The sequence below is a fragment of the Limanda limanda genome, chromosome 8, assembly GCF_963576545.1.
Source record: "Limanda limanda chromosome 8, fLimLim1.1, whole genome shotgun sequence".
Taxonomy (NCBI): domain Eukaryota; kingdom Metazoa; phylum Chordata; class Actinopteri; order Pleuronectiformes; family Pleuronectidae; genus Limanda; species Limanda limanda.
The window spans coordinates 11,503,827-11,526,036 of NC_083643.1; the positions used below are offsets into that span (position 1 = coordinate 11,503,827).

Here is a 22,210-nt window from a genome sequence, read left to right on the forward strand (position 1 = left end):
ACAACACACTTTTAAAGGGAACAATAATGTGTTCAGCTCTTCAGCACATTCGCTTGACAAACTATACAAATTTGAAAAATATTTAATGAGTGCCGACATTTTATCTGGTTTCAAGAGTCCAAATTTAAAGTGCTTCATTTGGTTTAACGTATTATCAATGATAAAGCTTTGCCACAACAAAGTATAAAGCTACACAAATTATTATAAAAAAGTCATGTCTTTGCTGCTAAATAGGGCCGGCTACCCTGTCCCTGCAGTGTCTACACCACACTGCATCCACATCATCTGTGATAAATCATTAGTTCTCATTGGTTAACAGCATCTAGTCTTCTTCAGAACTGTGTCTACAGCTCAACTGTAGATTGTATCTGTGTCATCTAAAACTGTTTCTTTTAACAAGAGATAAGAGCAAGAGCATTTTATATTAAGTTTGTCAATCTGGAATCCAATATGGTTAGACTGCCACAGATCAATACCAGCTAAGGTATACATTGAAAATTAAGCTAAAATTAGGCATTTTTTTTTAACTTCTAGTTAGTTGTTACAATTGGGTCTTGGCAGATTTATGATGGCTGGCTGAACTAAATAAATGTGGAGCACAAGAATCCCATGAGTACAAAATAAATTAGCTGTATAAGGAAAAGGGATTCTGAGAGAAAAACAGTCAAACATAGAAAAGCCTACAAGGGTCAAAGTTAATGTGAAAGTATTTGTGTGGAAACAAACTCTCATCTGCAGAATGAAACTCAAATCAGTGCAGGACATTCCAATGTGAGGAGCTGATGAAGTATTATGTGTCAGGGAGGCGACAGATGTAGGGTCTGAGATTGTCTCCACACAGATATTATACACTCACAGAAAGGTGAAGCTGATATTTAATTATCTCTAATGTTCGTTTGTCGAAAACACTTCTATTACAAATACATGATGTAGTGCTGCCTCTGTGATTTGATTGACTCTTTTTCTAAAGCACTAGCAGAGATCAGTTTAGATCCTCTCTGTACGCGCTAATCTGGTGATCACTGAGTGCTCCACCACTTCCCAGGTGTCCATAGTCTTCATGGGCTTTGTTACTTGAGGCCGAACTTTGCCCATGTTGTGTCTAGTCTTGTATGGACAGTAGTCGTTGCTGTGCTCCCAGTGCTTCACGCGAGGCCGCAGCCTTAAGGCGGCCGCCCTGAGGGAACACACACACACACTGCTCATTAAACATCCTCATGCAGGACTTTGCAAAATTCTTTAAGAAGTCTAGTTTGTGGCCTACTTGGAGATGTTGCTGCAGCAGGTCATCTTGATGGAGCACAGCGGGGGACAGATCCTCTCTATGAGTCGTTGCGAGCGATCGGTGAGAAGCACGCAGCCGCTCACATCCAGCTCTCGCAGGTACTGAGCTCCACCTGTCAGACACTCCATCGACATATCTGTCATCTGAGGCAGGGCAGAGGAAACAGGAAAGCGTGGCATGAAATGACAAGGACACTGCAGAGGGAAGTCGATGAAGGGCAACATAACAAGGTGCCTTTGAATGCTTAAAGATCTCAGTTTGCTTGAATTAAATCAAGATCCATGACTTGTTCCATTGGAAATCAGTGAAAATGTTCAAGGATCTGGATCTTTCTCCTGATCCAGATCTGCATACTACATCCTGCTACCAAGGCTTGTGATCATTCGTCCAGAAGATTTTGTGAAATCTTGCTTAAGAACAAACAAATAACTTCATGTTCTTCACATGACATGACAAGGGGAAACACAATAGACATTTAAGACTTAAAAAGAATGTTTTTGCATGTGTGTGTACCTTTGGACAGCCTGCCATCCGCAGTGTGAACAGACTCCTGCAGTAGAATGCGAAGGACTTAATGGCTGCGTCAGACAGAGCGACGCAGTAAGACACATCTACATGTTCCAGATCTCTCATGTTCTGGCACAGGATCTGTTGTCGTGGGAACAAACAAAGGGATGGAGAGATTTTTGATGAAGCCATGAAGGTTAATGGGAAACGACATCTCCAAGTAGACTGATACAATGTCACATCTGCATGTTCACATCTGTTAGTTGGCAGAAACAATAAGTGACGGAAATAAGGACTTTTCTTAGAACTGACTAGAAAACGGTGAATGCGTTTATTTCTTGTCAACTGTCGACATTTACAAACACTGGACAACAAAGTAAACTCTAACTCATCAAAACTCTGAGCTGTTTATAAAAATGCCACGTGTTGAAGCTCTAGCTGGATTTTTTACCTTGATGCCATTATCTGTGATTTTGACACACTCTGCAAGCACTAACGTCCTCAGGTTAATCTCCTCCATGGCAGCCAGCCCCTAAAAAACAACACACAAGTACCAGGTTACAGACTGTTCAACACAAGGGTCCGTTATCTGTTCTGCAGGAATGTGCGACTGTAAGCGAGTGTGAGAGCAAACATCTAAACCATACCTGGTCCTGGATGTTGCAACCTCTGAGGTCCAGAGAGCGGATGGAGCTGCCGCTCAGCCACTCCAGGCTTGCGTCGGTCAGTTTCGCACAGTAACTCAAGTTGAGGTGGGAGAGTTTACTCATCCTGATCGATTGCACACACACACACACACACACACACACACACACACACACACACACACACACACACACACACACACACACACACACACACACACACACACACACACACACACACACACACACACACACACACACACACACACACACAAAGGAGCTGCAGTGTGACACTAATCAACAGACCATTATGTGTATGTTTGTGTGTAGTTATTTTGTCTACCTTTCTGTGATCCTCATGACAGACATGTCGGTGATGAGACTGCATTGACTGACATTCAGCTCCCGCAATTTGCTGGCCGACCAGCCTTCGGTCAAATATTTGATCCCAGCATCACCCACCCTGAAACGCACATTAAGTCATGTACAGTATGACATCACCATCTTAGTGAGCCACATCTTTGATGCTGTAGTGTCCCGGAGGGCAAGCATTAAGCTAACAACACAAACTGATTAAAAAGGCTGGTGCTTTGGGAAGAAGTGGCTGAGGACAGAATGTTGGCAAAACTACAGACAATCATGGACGAGGCCTCACGAAGCAACGGACAAACTACAAGGCACCTTCAGCCACAGAATCATTCTATCCATCTATCTATCTATCTATCTAAATATCTATCTATCTATCTATCCAACTGTATATCTATCTTTCGATCTATCTAAGCTAGTGTAAGATGCTTCAGCAGCTACAAACACACACTTGCTGCAAAGGGAGATGTCCAGGTACTGCAGCTTCTTCAGGGTGGCCATGAACTTGAGGCTGGTGTCGGTCATTCTAGAACATTTTGCGGCGTGGAGTCTGAGGAGGCCTTGCGAGCCTCTGCACAGAGCCTTCCAGCTGACGTCTGAGAGCTGGGAGTTCCCTAAAGACAGAACAACTCTATTCAGCTTGTATCGTTTCATGTGTATATGGAGGCTTCAGGCTCGAGGATGCAACATGACCTCACCCTCTGTACTGAAACTCTTCAGCGTGGCTGCTTCGCTGATGGCTTTGAAGGCGATGTCAGAAAGATGCTGAGCATCCAGAAGAGAAATGGCACAAAGACCGCGACATCTGGCAAGTAGTGCCTATGAGAGATGAGGGAATGTTCAAACTGGTCTCTGCCTCATGGGGTTCAGGGGTTAAGGGTGTGTTGACACACAATTATGCATGAGCTGACTCATTTATTTTCTAATTTATTCCTTATTTTCTCTCGCAGCCCTTACAGAGCTTGGAAGTAGAAACCTGAGATGTAAGAAATTAACAAACTCACCAGGATACAGTTATCAGACAGTGTGGGCATGTCATTGATCACAACTTCTCTGAGCGAAGGGCATCCCGCTGAAAGGGACTTGAAGCCGTTCACAGTAATCTGGGAGGAGAAAGGGGAAAATGTGAGTCCACGTTGGAATCTGAATCACTTTCCTGGATGCTGTTTTCCTCTGTCTTCACATTCTCTGGGCCCCATAAAGTGAAACCATACATCTGGAGCCAAACTAAACGAACGCACATTTCCAGAGAAGAGTGCGTTTTATGTTGCGGCGCATGTGTCTCATGTTATGGAGTGTGCACATCATGTGGGAGGGCCAGAGATGATTGTTTAAACCCAGCCCTCCGCTTGGTCACAGCTGCCTTTTACTCTGCTTCTCCTTCACTTTTTCATCCATTCGCTTGAAGCACTGAATGAGTGCAAACAGTCACCAGGGGGAGAGACAGAAACGAGAGGAGACACGTGCGAGCAGAGAGCAGGGACTGGATTTAACTGCAGTTGAAGCTGTGACCAGAAACCAGACCAAGAGGAGAGCAGCAACTGACCTGAGTGCAGCCGGACAGGTTGAGGTGGAGGAGATTGTGGCAGCCCTTCCCAGTGGTCAGGTACAGAAACCCTTTGTCTGTGAATCTGGTGCAGTAGGCCAGACTCAGGTACTGAAGGTTGAGACAGTTCCTGTTCAAAACAGATTGTTAGATTCATTTCTATGAAACAAATTACTTGTGTTCAAGCTTTGTGTAAATAACCGATGTTTTAATGTTGTGCTCAACGAAATTCTATCATGGGACAATGTGAAATATGTACGAAAACATTTTACGCGACACTGCTACCCACGTGAGAGAGAGAGAGCTAGTGACTGTAACTGTTGTTTCATTAATCTGTCGATGATGCAATCACACAGACTAGCCTGTTGTGTTGTAAAGTCCACATCTGTTCTTCTAAATCATTACATTGGCTGTACACACTCTGCTTTCAGACATGCAATAGGACCCAGCAGGCTGCTTTATGGTGGACAAACACAAATGGGGATAATTCTGGGGTCTATAGTGCCAGAGGAAGGGAAAAGATCACAGTGATGCACAGCTGTGTACTAGAGCACAACTCGAATCACAAGACCTAACGTCTGATGGATTTACCACATCTGGAGTTTTACCTGGACAGCTCTCTGAGAGTATTGTCTGTAACAAGTGTGCAGGAAAGGTTCAGGTAGAGCAGGCAGGGGCAGCCCTCCACAATATCCTGAACCATCGCATCCTGGTAAAGAGCACAGGGTCAAGTGTTACCATCACAGCAAGACAATCAATCACAATCAGTGGTGCATTTAAAAAGGATTCATATTTGTTTTAAGTTGTTCATGAGACAGAATATATGTATAAATAAGAAAATGATTAAAACAACTTAGAACCGCACCAAATTCCACACCCTTAAACAAACCAACAAACAGACTGGGGTGAAAACATAACCTCCTTGGCCAAAGTGAAAATTTAATAACAATGATGATCGTAAAGGTGAAAACTGAGGAATCGTAGAACCTGTTCAAAGGACATTATTGTTAATTTATCATTATCAATGCTTTATCAATGTGTTTAGCAAACATACAGTAAAGTGTGAACAGTAATATTTGTGATGAGAAGAAGATGGATTTTCTTATAGATTTAGGATTTTATCACCATCTAAACATTACAGTCTTAACAGTGTTTTACTTACTGTGACATTAAAACAGTCTGATACATTGAGCTCCTGGAGATTTTTGCATTCACCTTAGACAAAACAAGGAAAAGAGTAAAGAGCAGATAAACAGTTAATTCAAATGTGCTGTCCATTTCTTTTGGAAATACATTTCTCACTAACTATGATTTAGGCTGTAATATGATAGTGATATATGACATTTTATGATATATAGTGTGTCTTGTTTCAAAGCTGTATATACATTCCTGGACGGCTACGATCTCTTATGTAATGTGCAGCATCTGTGCAGAGACGCCAGCTGCTTTGTTTCATCAACAATAACATTGCTTCTGTTTTCAAGCCTGTTTTTTGAGACTTTTCAAACTTCTGCTTTGGCTCCAGCTCTTCTAATTGAAAAGTCAAAGCCTGCAGAGCTGAGGATGCATATGACCTCTAGTCTCCTCTTTGCCTCCCTGCTCCTCCTCCTGCTCCCGAGCATCGACATGAAAAGGGCGGGAAAGGGAAGAGGCCTCAAAGGAGCACGACACAAACTCACAGGCGGCCGGTATGGATTTAGACTTCAGTCTGATGTGTTCAGTCCACTTTTCACAGACTCTAATTATCCTTTTTTGTCTGTCAGGGTCAGAAGCGCTGGGCGTCACAGCAGATCAGGCGCCTTCAGGCTTGTGTCACGCAACTGCTCCGAGTCGGCAGAATCCAGAGACGTCTTTGTGGACTGTCAGGACCGAGGTCTGACCTCCGTTCCCAACGCCCAAACCTGGTCCAAAGCACCCAAGCACCTCCTTCTAGCCAGCAACCGTATCAAAGTCCTACGTGAGGGGACCTTCTTTGGATATGAGAGATTATCTACTTTGGACCTGCAGCAGAACCAGATCTCTTCAATTGAGAATGGGGCCTTCCAGGGCCTGGAGAATCTCAAAACCCTGCTGCTGCAGCACAATCGTCTGGAAACGCTCACCGAGGAAGCCCTCATCCCCATGCCAAACATCCGCTACCTGCGTTTACACCATAATCCCTGGAATTGTCTGTGCTCGATGGACAGTCTTATAATCACCCTTCAGGTCCCAAGCAACCGTAATTTAGGAAACCATGCCAGGTGAATGATACAGTGTGATCTACTGCTCAGATCCCAGAGGTCAAACAAGTCATCTCAAAATCGCAGAATGACAAACTGCCTCCAAATATCACATCTGATTGATTCATGACTCAACTGTATTTCCTCTGCTAGGTGTGCAGCGCCCCTCAGGCTGAAAGACAGGAAGCTGAAGCAGATTGATCCTGAGTTACTCTGTAAGGCGTCCGACCCGACCCGTTTCCCACAGGGCGACCAAACGGGCACCACAGGCCCTTTGGAGCCAGTTCCATTTCGCGGGAAACCAGATATCACCACATCTTGCCACACCTACCACTTCCCCCAAATACGAATTGACTGCAAAAAGCGAGGCAAGTCTGTCATCATCTTATATTTGTCTTAGCATGGCTGATTAACTGTACCCCATATGTTTTGAGTTATGAAATTCAAACCATTGCATAAGGAACAGAAGGGTTAAATGAAATACTTGTGTAAGCCAGAGAGTTTGTTTGCTCATGATGAAATATTACTGTTGCCTCACTGGAATGAATAAACTTTAAATTCTCTGAAGGAGCTTACGTGCCAGACACGGAGTTGGCAGAGGGACACATCTGGTTTTGGCAGGTGTTTTTTGTTCAATGTTATATTGCTCACTTCCTCCACCTGGGACTGATTCTATGTTAAAGCCATTTGTCACCTTATGGACAACTTGGAAAGCACCAGCTAAACAAAGTTTGGCCACTATTTCAGAACAAGTCTGTTGCAAAACAGATAGAGGCATTTCAAATTTAGCTAAGAATAGACTAAATCAAAAATGTGTTACAGCTATTTGTCTCCTACTGGCAGGAGGCCTGGAAACTAATGTCAAACTCAGGTCGTGGATAGAGGCAGAGCATATTTCACAGCGTCTGTATGAACTCAAAACTCAGAGCAGTCTTTGGTGGGATAGATTTGGATGGTAAAGTTTTATAGATCTAATGAGTTAAAAAAAAAATTTGGTGCATGCGATTTTAGTTAAGTTATCTATGAGCAGATGTAAATAATGGAATGTATTTGAGGACCCCCTGTAACCCCTCCCTCTGTGTGTTCAGGTCTAACAGAGGTGCCGACAGGTATCGCAGAGGACGTTGTTCATATTGATCTGTCAAACAATTTAATCCGTCATCTCAGAGCCAAAGATTTCCAAACAGCGAGGAGCCTCAGATTCCTGAACCTCAGTAACAACAACATAGAGCACATCGACACAGGTAAAACCTTGAGTCTGTTATATCATTGTTCCTGTAAATCTGTGAATCACTATCACTGAATGTTGCAATATGTGTGACAGTTTGTAACACCCAGGATTAAAACCGAGTTTGATTGCACCATTAACTTTTACTTTTCTTGACTAAACAGCTACACAGCAATAGGACTAAATGTTTTATGCTAAGTGAGAAACCAGCCGATGCTTTGCCCATGAATCTCTGTCCTGTCTCTCTCTCGTAGGGTCCCTGTCTGGGCTGCTGCACCTCCATGAGCTGGACTTGTCACACAACAGCCTCCATTTTATCAAGTACGGCGTTCTTGAAGACCTCTACTTCCTGTCACACCTTAAACTGGAAGGGAACCCTTGGGTGTGTGACTACAGGTGGGTTCTCCTGTTCAAATCTGTACAAATAAATTAGCCACAAACTCATTTCCTTATTAAAGATCTGATTCCATTTTCCTCAGCATCCACTACATGGTGTACTGGCTGCGTCTGCACCCAAGAGTGAGGCACTCTGGCCTCACCTGTCGCTCCCCTCCTGAACATACGGGGGAACGGGTGGAGGCCTATGTGAAATCCTACTACACAGTGTGTCCAAGGGACAGACAGAGCAGCAGAACAGACCGAGAACAAACAAACCCTGCGCTTTGGGACACGGCGATGGAGGCGCAAGGAGAGCTGGAGGAGGAGGAGCTGGAGCCCAGCCACTTGAGGGTTCCGCAGAAATACACAATCTTCAGACTGTCCTGAAAATAGATCCTGGACCCTGATTGTTTTTGAGTTTCCCTTCCTATCCTTTCCTTTCAATATTATAAAACAGTCTGTATCAGATGGAGAAACTATATTTTTCAGTGCTGCTTTTATGTGTCGTCTGTGTTGTGTAATCCAAATATAAGATTTGTCAACTTATCTGTCTTGTAATTATTACTTGTAATCGTGATCTGCAATGCACACATAAGTGAAACCTGTTAAGATGTAGAAAACTCACTGATACATCTGAAGCTGTTCCATGTCAGTGAGGTGCAGCCTCGCAGGTTCAGATAGATCACAAACGGTCGGTAGTTCTGCAGAACCTGTTTCATCGTGCTGTCGGTTATCCAGTGTTTCTCTACGGAGACGTTGATCTAACAGGGATGAAAATGAAGAAGCAATTGAACTCCTGTTATAATTATGATTTAAAACATTTCCCCTTAATCAAATACAAGAATAAATCTCTGTACAGACCTGGCTCCACAGTGTGCTGGTTTGGAGAATAGTTTTCCATGCACAACAAACCTCAGCGCAACTCAACCTGTCTCCCAATTCTAGATACTGAAAGATCTGAAAAAAACAGAAATGATACTGCTGAAAAGTGTCAGACGAAAGAGGAGAGACATCATTTCCTGTTGGACTAAAAATGGATGCAGCTAACACTTGTCTGTGTCATATATAATGAGACATATCCACAAATCAGTGGAATTTTTAACAACTTCCACACTCTGACTGACTTTTGGTCCATATGTTTTTAATTTCAAGCCCTCGCCTTGAACAAATCTGGCCAATGTCAGGGGGACAGTAAGGCACCCAGATGTTGTGTTTTATTGCCACCTCTGGCACTGCCACTTTGCAAGGCACAGTGAACAACAGCCCTTTTCTCTCGCTCCAAACATAGGCATGCTGGAGCACTATTTATTGTGAGAGGTGTTGGACAGAAACTCCAGAGCAAAACAAAGCCAAAAAACTGCTCTCGCATTTCCAGCAAATGAGAATCCAAAGCAAACAGGGGCCACAACACATCAGTGTTAGAAGAGTGGGGAAGTAAGAAGTTTTCAAAATATTTATAATCAAGATTTGGTTTGGTATGAAATTACTTCAACAATGACATAAGATCTACATAAATATTAAAATTAATATACATGAAACCATAACTCTGCAACAGATCTTGTCTTATAAACATGGTGGTCTCCGGGCTGAAAGGTGGAAGGGAAACTGCAACGTAGTCGGTGGTGACTGACTTTAATCATCTGGCCTCTCAGAGACTGGAAATATGTTTTTAGTGAAGTCCTCTTTGAGTATTATGTAACAGGTTTGTATGATCTCATCAGCGACTGCTTTGAGAGCTGAGAAATGAAGCAGCCACGCTTGAAAACCAAGGCCAGTGTCAGTGTGCGTGTGAACTTCATGAACCCTGGGAGGTGTAAGATCAACTACCTTCAATGAGAGGCTGTGAGGGAGCATGGAGAGTCGGTCACATTCTTCTCCAGTCTGTCTTTCTCTGTTGCGTTTTTCGGCCAAAGTCATATCCAACCTCTGCAAGATGCATACAAAGACGATGAGGAATGTTTCTAGAAATAAACATTTCATATCAAATTCCGCATAAAAGTACCTTGACGTGTTCTCTTGTTCTCTTTGACTCCGTTGCAACAATGTTCCATGCAGCTATGATGCGTCTAAGGCGACGGGCGTTTACAAATCTCTCAAGTTTCTCAACAGCAGCTAGGTTGGAAAAAAAATAAACATCTCTTCAACAACACAAGTGTTTGGAATTCTGCATTTGTTTTTTTCAGCCAAGGATAACTTACGAGCTAAATCGTAGCAATAAAATCATGATCACAAAGTAGCATTCTAGTGAATCTTGAGACAAATTTGGCTTTTAACATTAGAGCCAAGTCTCAGAGGTTAATGGTGAATGTACAGAGGACAAAATGAGTCACAGGAGTGGGTGTTTACAGCGGGGGAGAAGTTATTGACAGGAAAGACTTTCAGTTTGGACACATTTCTTTACCACAGCGCCTGTTTTCTCTGGCGTTAAACATGAGAGTCACAGTATGCAAAAACATTCAGTTCACATTAGTTCAGCTAACACCCCTCATGAAAACTCTTTTTACTCAGAAATACTTGGAGGTCACCTACCAGCTTGGGACGTCTTGTGTAATTTTACCCATTTCGACCATTTGGTGAATGTATCCTGCAGGCATCTCCTCTTAAATTGCTTCCTTCTCACTTCAATCTTGTGGGACACCTCTGCGGCATCTCTCTTGCTCCGCACAGTGAAACTCTTCCAGTTCCTGTGGACACAGGTCATCATTAATTCAGAGGACGGGTACGCAGCCGGGCTGTCGGAAGCCTGAATCTACTCAACAGGACAGGAATCATTAACACGGAAATAATACTCATGGATTTATTTGAATCATTACGTCAAATAAGTTCATGCTAAAGATTTTCTCAGCTGAAGCAGGTTTGGACATTGAGACAGAGCCGAGTGTTCGACAGAACAGTGATGGGCCTGCGATGGAGATGAACACTTTCATTCACGGGTGTCAAATTTCTGCCTGAAGCTCCACCTGAGTCACTCTCTTTTGAAACATTTCTAAGAGTGAAATTGTGATGTGTGAACATATATATGTAAACAGAGGTTTAAACATCTATTCGTTCAATTGTTGAGTCGATATTCTTTGTTTTTAACATTAATCTGGAGGCAACAGGCGTTTTTAAACTACCTGTATTTGTCAGATACATTTCTGCATTCATTTGAGAGATATATAAGTCTCTGCTCCACTGCTCGTCTAATTGGTTTTCACACAGCACCACCTGCCTGCAATCACCTCTCAGCAATCTGTGTGATCAGAGTGTGAATGTTTCCCTGTCGTCTTCCTGCTGTCAAACTTTCTCTGGTGAGAGACAGATCAGAGCATGATCGACTGTTACCTGGTCTGGTAGTTTTTATAAAATAGTCTGTTGCTGCTGCCATGGATCTTCTGTTTGGGTAATTAAGACACAAGAGTGTATCTTTGATCAAATTTGCCCAGTTCTAAGTTCTTTGTTTCATGATTGTCTTTCAGGGTTTCTCGGATTTGCACTCTGTTTTTATGGGGTTGCATTTGTTTTCCTCCACAGAAAGGTAGGTTTCATTTTTTTTTTTTTGTAATCTTTTGTCACAGCAATGTTCAACCTCATGAATTTAATGTTTGTATATTTCCTGATAGGTTGGAATATTGCACATGGCTACTATGTCGATGAGAACCCACAAAACTCAAACCAGTTTCACTCTGGAGCCTTTCTAAGCAAAGACTTGAAGGATCCAACACAGGTTACAGGGGACCAGAGCTTTGTTTCCCCTCAAGGAGAACCGGTTCATTTTGATGTTACCAGCCTCGGTGAAAACATGGTGCAACACCAACCAGACGCAGGACAGGAGCAGGACGATTACTCAGCGATTCCCTCTGCTCCTGCTGAGCAGATATATGAAAGCACCCAACATCCTTTCGGTGTCTTATTGAAGCAGCACACACCTTTGGAAAATGTGGAGGGCATCAGCTTCCCAACAATTAAAGATTTCAGACGGTTCATAGAGACGATGAAGAGCTCCTATTTAATACCAGCAAGCGACTCAAGAGGACATTTTCAAACTGCTCGAGAGACGATGAAAAATGAGTTGAATTCTGATGCTCAAAGGATTAACGGAGAGTCTTCAACGTCTAATTCTGAGCAGGATGGATCCGCTCATGATGACCACCCTACAAAAAATTTAGTCTGGAATGAACCAGAGGCCAACGACCACAATCCAATAAGCGAAAGCCTTCCCTTCTTTAATCCCGTCGACTCCACTGAAAGTGTCACTTCTCCCAGTGGTTATGACGACCAAGACTCTGGCTTCAGCTCCGCTAGGTTAGGAGCCACAGAACAGGTTTCAAGTGATTATGGAAGTTTGGCCAATTATGGCATTTCTGGGGAAAACCCAGATATTTTCTCAAGTGCTGCTGATGATCAAAATGAAGTTCAGTCAACAAGCCACAACCTCCCTGAACAAAAACTTCCTGGCCATTTCTTAGGAGGTTCCCTTTCTTTCACTAACCATGTGACCGCATCACCGGTCACAGACATCCCATCTCGAGATCTCAGCTTCTATTCAAGTAAGAACTTCATTGTAAAACCTCTATCCTCTGAGAAAACTCTGCAACAACCAACATATCCATCTCCCAGTGGAGACTCTTTAACTGGATATCAACAGAGTAGAGATTTCCAAAGAGAGGAGCAGCCCAGAATGACTGAAGCTGATGTCCTGTCTCCGCAGAAGCCTTTGAATTCCTATAGTAAAAGTATATTTGTTACAGCACCAAGAAGACAATTCTACATGCCAGGTGTATCCAAACACAAGGACAGACCTGACAAATCATCTGGTTCCAACTTTGACCTTCCACCTCAGAGGAGTAGCAGTCACGTGGGTGTCGAAGCAAGTGACCCTCAGGATCAAGTGTTTAGCAAAAAGCTGCCGCTCAGATCTGACCTGTTCAGTGTGAAACCGTCCAGCTCTCCACAGTCAAGCAGACATGATGGCTATCTCCCAAACCAAAGAGTCCGTAATTCCCGTCCGTTCATCAGTGCTCAGTCAAAACCTGAGAAATCTGGCCTGTCCAGGCAGAGTCTAGTGTCCGCCATTCAAGAACAAAAACCAATGAATGACTATGCTCCTATTCCACCTTCTCGTGGCTTAGATTCCACCCAGAGGGGGATCTTATCTCAGATGGATGATGTTCATGCAAGTTATCCAACTAACTCTCCCCCCAACTCAAAACTAAAAGTTTTTTCAAGACTATTTGGCAATGAAGCAATGTCCGAAAACTTTGAAGTCAGGAATACAAATTCTGAAAGGTCTCCACCTGGTGATACACATAAAAAAAAACGGGACCCCCAAGGCGTTTCTCTAAATGGTGGATCTGTGGGTGATACCACAATTAACCCTCTACATACCTTCACACAACCATCCAATGTACAGAAACGTCCAAACACTGTTAACAGAAAGCTCAGCTCCAAGGCCTCCCGCCCCTCTAAAACACTGTCCACATTCAAAGTGTCCGCTTCTACTCCCGGTGGTGTCTTTTTGAGAAAAAGTGGAAACACAAAAAGGCTTCCTCCTCAAAGAGGCTCCAAAGCATCACCAAAATCTATAAACACATATGTTAAGCAGTCAAGAAACAACTATGTAAGGAGCAAAGTATTTCTATCAAACTCCCGTTATTCACCATATGAGCACGTTGAAGACAAGACCACTAAAGACCAATGGAAATCTGACCCAACACAAGAAAAAGCCCCGCTGTTTGATGGAGGTGGAGAGAGGTGGAGGAAGAATCAACACTTTCAGTGAGAGAGAAAATGGTATGGAAAACTTTTGAATATTTACATAACGGCTGTGACTATAACTGCAATCATTTGATTTTAATATGAAGCTGGAAATATTTACCACATCTTGATCCTTTATAATATCATAGATGTTGGTAAACTGACTACTTGAGTATGGAAATTGTGGATGTGATTTTTTTGTTTTTCCTTTCTCATAATTGTAGGTCAGATCACTGATTGGCAGAGAGTCATTTGTGATTGTAAGTGTTCCTACTACGGACTTGTGTTTAATTCTCAAATTCCTGAAAACTGAAGTGTAACATTTCTATGATTTGTTTCTCTTTACATGCACAGCAAGTTGATATTTCTAAGAAATTCCATGTAAGGTGAGTTTCATGGCCCTCTTCATCCCCTCAAAAAAAATCATAATGCTGGTTCTGAAGTCAGTACTGTAGGTGAGATATGACAATGAATATCGTGTTACAATATAAAAGATATTGTTTCATGTGATGCACTGTCAATATCACTCCCGCTTGGGTTCTAATTCTAATAATTTGGATAATACTTCCACACAATTTGAAAGTTTGCACAGAGGTTCTAAACATTCTGATTAATAAGCTCTTTATTTATTGGTACATAATTTAAATAGTATTTTATTGATATTTATTATTCTATTGGATAAATTTACAGAATGTGCTATATTTTGATATGCATCTTTATCTGGATATGATGTGACCTAAATTGGGATGAGATTCAAGTAGCACAGTAGGCCTACCTGAAGCAGGAGCTTGTTAGACTTTTCCTGTAGCAGCAGTATGCCTTCTCCAGCAGACTGAAGAACAACTAGGAATGAATACACAGCAACAATTATTATAGAAGTACTGAAGCTGTCTCATTTGAATCCAAGTGATTTTTTTCCTGAGATTCAACTCTACTTTCAGTGGCATGCATGCTACTAAACCGTACTATGTCGTCTTCTGGATCGATGGCGGCGCACATACTCCTGCGAGTCAGAGAGGGCGATGGCGTGCACCGGTTTGCATCCAGAAGAAACTTGTACCTTGAAAAAAAAAAAGTTGACATCAAAAACAAATAATGATCTACACTAATATACGGAATTGAATGAATGAATAGAATAGAATCTGTCGACAATAAGCATACATTAGATATTATGCTTTCTAAAAATCTCATATCTCTGGTTATTGGGCCTTTTAATTAGGATCCTCAAGAGTGTTGCCTCAAAAAGTTAAGATGGAGAAGATACCAATCAACATTAAGGCTTTGATTATTCATAATTTGTACTTAAAGGGTCCCTTAAATCTGTCAATGTAAGAAAATACCCAGTGGTGGGGCACCAGGAAACGTGATGCAATTATAACACAATGTGATTATTAACCAAATTTACTATCTGCAATTTGTTTATGTACTTCATTTATGCCCTTCCTATCACCAAACAACATTTAAGTGCCAAGGGATTGTATGCATGGAAAACTGTGGTTTCTTCCCTCCCTACATTAGTTTTGATGGCACACCATGACTTTCTCTTGCAGCAGTAAAAGAAAAGATGGGAAAGTGAGCCACCGTGTGCTCGTCTATAGAAGAGTCATAGAAGAAGGAGGTGCACGTACCAGTCTACATCCTGGACATAATCCTGTCCGTAGAGGGCCAGAACAGTGTTCTTCAGAAACTCTATTGGATCCATGGGACATGACAGACCTGCAGCTGTCAGCAGACTCTGTTGTCAAAGAGGAATATGATAATAAAAAGAATGACCCATTGATCAAGAATAATGAAGATTCAAGTGGTTGTCAAAAAAACAGATGCTCCTCATGTGTATAAAGTACTTAGGAGCTGACCTCAGGGCTGTGGTTCTCTGTAATGTTACTGTCCACATTATTTCCAATTAAAGGTTAAGGGTGTAGAATTTAGTGACATCTAGTGGTAAATTTGCATGTTGCAGCTGAATACCCCACACCTCACCCTTCCCTTCCAAACATTAAGAGAATCTGTTGTCATAAAAAGTCAAAAGGTAGAGGGGAGCCGCTCCCAATGGAAATATACAGTATTTAAATATAAAGAGCCAATTCTAGGATAAAGAAAACAATTCGTACAATTTAGATGAAACACACTAGTCAAAACATCACTGCGATTAATTGATATTCAAATATCTGCCAATAGAATCATACAGGAACTTTAAAATAACTTACCTTAGATAATTGTGGCAGAACTTGGTTCAGTTCTATGTCTTCCGGAACAGGCTCTGTGTCCGCCATCTTTAATCTGTTACACGTCTGCAAATTCAAAATGTCATGTTAATATTCAGTAAGGGCAAGCTCAAATCGTGGCAGCGGTAAGCCACCGATATGTTAAGGTGCCTTTGATGCTCCACTGTTTATAGGCAGCTGCCTATGTTGTTGGACTGTTTGGCATCTGCCTCTGTTGCCACACTGTTTTTAAAAAGCGTCAGACTTTATATAAAACCAGACATTGTTTTTTGGGGTGAGAATTGTTTGGATTAACAACACTTGTTATTTCTAACTCAGACTGATAAAGCAGCCGAACCTTACATTACAAAGCATATTTGTACACAGCAGGCACAATTGATTTCCATATTACTGTGTGGGAATTGTTTTGAGGCAGACTTCCAGATAAAGAGTCACAACCTAACGGGAAAAGGTAGACATTTTATTTAAACATTGATTTCTCTCTGGTTCATTCTAATGCCACTTTTAATTATTTTTTTCAACCTCATAGTCAACATATATCAGGTAGTGTGCATGTGTGCAAAATGCGGCTTTATATTATTGTGAGGCACCTATTGGAGACTCTTATTCTGTTGCGCACAGCCAAATATATAGCTGACTATATTAATTGTGCTTTACTTAATTGCCCCCAAAGCTGCTGTTAAAGTTATTAGATATTTATTCATTATGAAAAGAAAAGTGGACTGTAAAATGTCCTACAATTCCAGGGTTGGGAAATTGACCCATCGGGCATTCCCCTGGGTCAAACTGCTCCGAGTGTCTCCAGAGGGATAAAAAAGTACAGCCACTTAAATAGTTGCATATTAGTGAATCTGCATGTATCTGATGTGTATAAAAGCTTTTCAGTGATTTCAAATTAACCAGATACACTTCATTTAAATTGGTTGGATTTTCTGAGAATAAAATCAATGCTTAGCTAATGTGGATAATTCAGGGTCATGTAAAAACAACCATATTATACTGATAATTATAATGATCTTTTAATCAAGCTGATGTGGTGGATGGTTCAGGATCATGTTAAAAAACAAACAACATAATATTAGAAACCAGAGCTCATATATGACCATAGTATGAGCATCCTAACCATTCAGCTATCAGGTCACCACCTATACAAATTAATTTAAGATCATATGAAGCTTCAAAGTAACATGACCAGAGCACAGAACATCACAACTTCATTTAGTAAAAGTATATGTTATTCAATTGATAAATACAAGTTAGGCAAGCAAAACCAGTTCAGTGGCAAAACAAAAGAGTCCTTAAATGCTTAAAAGGCTAAGGCTTCTACAAAACAAAACAAACGTGCAAAATACAGGAAACGAAAAGATTGCAAAAAGTCTAAACCGAAAAAAAAAAACCGAGAAAACACTAGAAAATTTAATTAAATTAACTTAAATTAGTAGATTCGCAGTTCACTTCTGCGCAGGAGAAGTGATTTATTTTATTTTGTAAATAAAATAAAACAAAATAAATTATAAAATAAAACTTACATTTCTAGGACTGCAAAGCAGCACTGAGCAGTTAAAAAAACTCAATAACTAATCAAAATGATGACACAATACTTAAGAGAAGAAAATAACATCTTTACCTTGTTCTCTCTGATCTTTAGGGAATCCTCGTGTGGGGAGCCCAGGTGCTCATCTCCATTATGTGCTGACTAGTCAACTTCTTCTTCCAAGGAGAGTGGATTTCTCTGGCTTTGAAATAAATGTTATGTAATTTGTTCTGTGACGCTGTTAGGAGTCTGAAGTGTGGCACAGGCACAGCTCATAAATGATCAGTAGACAAAATAAAAGAATAAAAATGGCATGGTCCCATGATCCAATCTTACTAAAGTTTAACCTAAAATTAAAAAAATCTGATGAAAACCGATATATCTGGATATTAATATAAAAGTATTTATCTGGGAATTTGTCCGTAATAAAACACAGTACATACGAGCAGAGGGTAGCAGAGCATAAAACAGTCGTTGCCAGGTAACAACAAAAGTTACATTAAATGTTGGACAACAAATGACTTCTAATGTACAAAGTTCACATTGCAAAAGTTTACTCGAATGATTTTCATTTAAAAAAGTATTTACGTGAAATTAAAAAGGTTTTCTACATTACAAATGAATATTTTAAAACTATATTAGATCTATCTGTTTTGTTCATACCCTCAAAACCAATAACTCCGCAAAAGTTTTGGTCGGCCATCCTGAGCCGCCCGGAAACAGACCCACACATTGTTGACAACTGTAGCTGGTCAGCAAACTTCTCCAGCTCGCACAACGATGGAGCCGTGCACGTCACTTCACCTGGGTTAATAGTAGTGTCCATGGGTAGTCACTAGTGTTAGCTAACTAATGACCCGGGTTAGTTAGCAAGCAAGGTCACAGACTCGACTCCTGACGCTGCTGAGCCTGTGAAGCTGGACGTCGGTTAGCTAGCAGGGCTCGGCTACAGTTAGCATCAGCAGCTAGCATCAGAAGCTAACAGAAGCTAGCCGCAGCAGCAGCAGCATGGGCGATGGCAGCATCACTCCCCGGATCGGGAACATGAAGGCTCTGCTCGGGCTTGTTGCCGGAGCCGGAGCTTCCTACGGGATTTACAAGCTCATCAGCGGAGGCAACTTTAAGAGGATCAAGAAAAGCAGCACCAGTGACACCCCAGCTGTCAGGAGCATTCAGCCCGGGGATGGTGCCCACCAGCCGGGCAGCTTGTTGTCTAAAGTGTCCGGACTGGATGTGGTCTGTCCCCGACCTGCGCATCCTGAATCAGGTACCTAATAATAATAATATAAGAAACGATAAAGTAACTGATGCTCACACCAGCCAGCTTATATCTGAACTTATGTTTGCAACAAGTTCCCTGTGTCATGAGGTTAAATGGCTTATTTTGCTCCATAGGTGTTATCATCCATCAGTCCCCTGGGAACCTGGAGCCCCAGCACCTGCACCTGCTGCTGTCATGTCTGCAGAGCAGCAGCAATCCCTCGGACAGATGTCGGATTCTGCTCACGTTAGGAAACGCTGCTGCCTTCACTGTGAATCAGGTACAGTAACAGAACGCTTTCTCTAAAACCTTCTTTCTTTATTGCCAATAAAGGAGTCTTGAGTTGTCTTAAAATTCATGTATCTTCAGTATTTCTTCACACTTATGATCCCTGATTCTCCAGAACCAAATACGGGAATTTGAAGGGATTCCCATCATCGCCGGCTTCCTCTCAGATCCGGCTGCAGAGGTTCGAGTGCAGAGTCTGACTGCTTTAAATAATCTCTGTATGAACATCCAGAACCAGGAGCAAATAAAGGTTTGTTTCCATCCTGTACAGTATATATCAAGCAGTCTAACTCTGAGATGGGGTTGTTTTGAGTTCATGTTCAATCTTGTTCATTCATTTCCATTTTTTGGGGGGACAGACCTGTGTCACTAAAGATCTTTTCTTGTAGGTTTATGTGCCACAAGTGCTGGAGCTGATTGAGATGTCCCCGGTGAACTCTGACCTTCAGCTTGCTGCTCTCAGGCTGCTGACAAACCTGTCAGTTACAGACAAACACCAACACCTGCTGAAAGACTCGATTACACTTTTACTTTCTCTTCTTGTTGTGAGCAATGAAGCATTACAGGTAGGGAGATCATGATATCCCATTCGTACGTCTCTGAGATATTAATAACATGGTAGTATATGGTTGTTGGTACATCCTCATAAGTGAAGTATTTTCTGTTTCAGGTTCAGGCTTCTAAAGTCCTTGTGAATGTGTCCTCTAATCCAGATATGATGGATGACATTGTTCAAGCTCAGGTAAGGACAAGGGAATGAAAATTAAGTCTTAATCTTTTCCAGTGTAGTTTGCATGTCTGTGTTTAAAGTTCATCAAAACAAAGAGATATTGCATAATTCAACATCAGATTGTTCTCAAACTGTTGTGGAACGGCTCCATATTTCATTATCCTCATTTGAATCAAGTTCTTGTTTTTTTTGCCCCAAGGCTCCAGCTTCTGTTGTGCTCCTGTTTGACGCACGCACCGCCCCTGCAGTGCTCCTGCGCCTGCTGACATTTGCGGGGAACTTAAAGTCCTGGAGGCCCTCGGCCCAGGTAGCAGATGAGCTGAGGCGGAAGCAGGACTGCCTGTTCCGAGTCATGTTGGATGAATCCTCCCAGCTCCACAGCAGGCTGGTCCAGCTGCTCTCACACCCCGATGGGGAGATCCAGGCCCACGTGGCTCGGATCCTGACGTAGACTTCTCTGTCTGCGCTCCTCATCCATGCACTGCTTCTGCTTCCGCACACTTTGCCAAAGCCATCAACCTATCACCCTTAAAGTTGAATTATAAATCGGTTGACATTAAGAGCAGGCTGTGTAGCTTCCTGCCGATACTCAGCTTCCACTCCCACACACATTATCTACAGTCCCCAGATCAATATTATCACCACACAAAACTAAATGATCTGTTCCACCTCACATGCCACTCCCCCCCTCTAATTTACAGTTACTTGTGATTTATTGATGAGCAGAGAGTGAGCAGGAAGCAGGAAATTAAACAACCTTCTCCCTGTTTGATTCCTACCACCAACACACTGTTTTCCTTCAGAGCTCCACAGTTCCCTTCCTTCTTAACACCACTGCTTCCTTCACTGAAGATCTTTTCCAGGGGAAATTCCTTAACCCAAAACCACTGCCAAAAGTTTTCTAGAGAATGTGTCTGTATGACCTGTGCGGCATGACCCAATACACCAGCCCCTGTGGTTGAGACACTTCTTATTGGGAGAGCTGGTTTCTTGTTGCACTCCTCAGCATGCCGCCTTGGAAACACCAATGAATGGGTGTACTACAGCTCCAGTCCTTGTTAATCTATCGACATGTTGGATTTCAATACTATTCTCTTATTTCAAATGAAAGTAAGACCATTTGTCTGTTGATTTCATTTGAAAAGCCAAAAGGAGCTTTAACCCCCTAAAGTGGAGATGGTCTCACATTCTCTGAGTCTATGACAAGAAGAAGGGTTCAGTGTATGAGGAAGGTTTAGAAGTTGAATCTCTGCCTTCCCTGCGTTAAGAAAAGCTACCTGAGGTGTTTATGGAGCTTGGTTGGAAGGCCACCTGGGTAAACCCTGTACACCAACCACAGCTGCCTGTACTCGGACACGACCGGTGTTATTGAATGTCTCTACTGGCCGACAACCACCTGCGAATCCTCCAGGGAGGAGCTGGAGGAAGTTCCCAGGGAAAGAGGATGTCTGGGCCGCGACGATTGTTTTACAGTTACCACGACAGTCACATAACTGCAATCCAAATTGGGGAGAGGTCCACCTTGGACAAAGCAGTAGTGATAATAGCTGTGATTTCTGTTTGTGAAAAACGTTATGCATAGAATAACTAGCTCGTTGAATGACAGCAGTGATTGAATTATAAATAAAAGCCTTGTTATGTTAGGTTGTGCTCTTGTTGCAATAAGACAGGTTTCAAGTGATGGATCCATATTTCTAGCCGCGGGACTGAAGCTGTGGACACATCTGATCACTTGTATTTACACAAATGAGGAAGGGTGAAGGTTCTTACCTCTGCCTTGCATGAAAAGTGATGATTATCTCAGAATATGATTTTTTTTTCAATGCAAGGATTTTATGGCATGAATTGGTCCAGGTGTATATAAATGCTGCACATTCTTGATGTTTGGACACTGACTTTATTTTAACACAAATCTGAAATATCTCTCAGGCAATACACTTCTGCTAGAAAAGATGGAGCGGGAGGATGGTGGTTTCCTTTTTACCTAGATTATCATATTTATTTAAAGTTAGATTGAATTTTACAGATGAAATGAGACGTGTACGTGTGTTTGAATGGTTGAATAAAAACCTTATGACCTACGATTGTGAATATCCACCTCCTTATTTCTCATGATTAATCAATTATATGAAACATTCATTAAATGCGTGGGAAACTGGGCTGAGCAGGGATTTGGCTCGAGTTTGTCTTACATCTGAGAAACGGCAAGAATCAGAAGATTTAAGGTGCTAATGGTGGCCCCAATTAATTCAGTGGTATATGG

At 42.0% G+C, this 22,210-nt stretch overlaps 3 protein-coding genes across 4 annotated transcripts; 2 read left to right on the forward strand and 1 right to left on the reverse strand.

Annotated features, from left to right (window-relative positions):
* Positions 1–36: 36 nt before the first annotated feature.
* On the reverse strand, positions 37–16,182 carry fbxl13 (F-box and leucine-rich repeat protein 13). Its single transcript, XM_061076531.1, has 21 exons — positions 16,117–16,182; positions 15,538–15,644; positions 14,876–14,969; positions 14,685–14,752; positions 10,703–10,857; positions 10,176–10,285; positions 10,001–10,099; positions 9,035–9,130; positions 8,799–8,934; positions 5,511–5,563; positions 4,957–5,057; positions 4,349–4,478; positions 3,807–3,905; positions 3,501–3,621; positions 3,254–3,416; positions 2,780–2,899; positions 2,440–2,563; positions 2,244–2,324; positions 1,799–1,933; positions 1,265–1,428; positions 37–1,177 (listed from the first exon to the last, which is right to left on the reverse strand). Exons 1-21 carry the CDS (start codon positions 16,180–16,182, stop codon positions 988–990), a joined length of 2,412 nt encoding a protein of 803 aa, XP_060932514.1. The 3' UTR covers positions 37–987.
* Positions 4,217–8,719, forward strand: LOC133009614 (leucine-rich repeat-containing protein 17-like). Of its 2 annotated transcripts, XM_061077142.1 has the most exons (7): positions 4,217–4,408; positions 5,874–6,036; positions 6,112–6,588; positions 6,721–6,935; positions 7,656–7,811; positions 8,050–8,191; positions 8,275–8,719. In XM_061077142.1, the coding sequence occupies exons 2-7, from the start codon at positions 5,912–5,914 to the stop codon at positions 8,558–8,560; spliced, it is 1,401 nt and encodes a 466-aa protein (XP_060933125.1). In that variant the 5' UTR covers positions 4,217–4,408; positions 5,874–5,911; the 3' UTR covers positions 8,561–8,719. The 2 variants fall into 2 exon arrangements, with proteins under 2 accessions (XP_060933125.1, XP_060933124.1); XM_061077141.1 differs by having other exon boundaries at positions 5,874–6,588.
* Positions 16,183–18,403: 2,221 nt separating the features above from the next.
* On the forward strand, positions 18,404–22,029 carry armc10 (armadillo repeat containing 10). Its single transcript, XM_061076648.1, has 6 exons — positions 18,404–18,935; positions 19,064–19,209; positions 19,333–19,467; positions 19,607–19,783; positions 19,888–19,959; positions 20,147–22,029. Exons 1-6 carry the CDS (start codon positions 18,677–18,679, stop codon positions 20,396–20,398), a joined length of 1,041 nt encoding a protein of 346 aa, XP_060932631.1. The 5' UTR covers positions 18,404–18,676; the 3' UTR covers positions 20,399–22,029.
* Positions 22,030–22,210: the final 181 nt, after the last annotated feature.

Bases quoted from the DNA above. Each gene is read 5' to 3' on its own strand.
- fbxl13 (XM_061076531.1), bottom strand. From the start codon at position 16,182: ATGGCGGACACAGAGCCTGTTCCGGAAGACATAGAACTGAACCAAGTT. The intron at 10,286-10,702 runs GTAGGTGACCTC...TTTCCAACCTAG, and splicing joins ACACAAGACGTCCCAAGCTG to CTGCTGTTGAGAAACTTGAG. The intron at 4,479-4,956 runs GTAAAACTCCAG...TGTTTTGAACAG, and splicing joins ACTCTCAGAGAGCTGTCCAG to GAACTGTCTCAACCTTCAGT.
- armc10 (XM_061076648.1), top strand. From the start codon at position 18,677: ATGGGCGATGGCAGCATCACTCCCCGGATCGGGAACATGAAGGCTCTG. The intron at 19,468-19,606 runs GTTTGTTTCCAT...CTTTTCTTGTAG, and splicing joins AGAACCAGGAGCAAATAAAG to GTTTATGTGCCACAAGTGCT. The intron at 19,784-19,887 runs GTAGGGAGATCA...TTTCTGTTTCAG, and splicing joins TGAGCAATGAAGCATTACAG to GTTCAGGCTTCTAAAGTCCT.
- LOC133009614 (XM_061077141.1), top strand. From the start codon at position 5,912: ATGCATATGACCTCTAGTCTCCTCTTTGCCTCCCTGCTCCTCCTCCTG. The intron at 6,589-6,720 runs GTGAATGATACA...TTCCTCTGCTAG, and splicing joins AATTTAGGAAACCATGCCAG to GTGTGCAGCGCCCCTCAGGC. The intron at 6,936-7,655 runs GCAAGTCTGTCA...CTGTGTGTTCAG, and splicing joins AATTGACTGCAAAAAGCGAG to GTCTAACAGAGGTGCCGACA.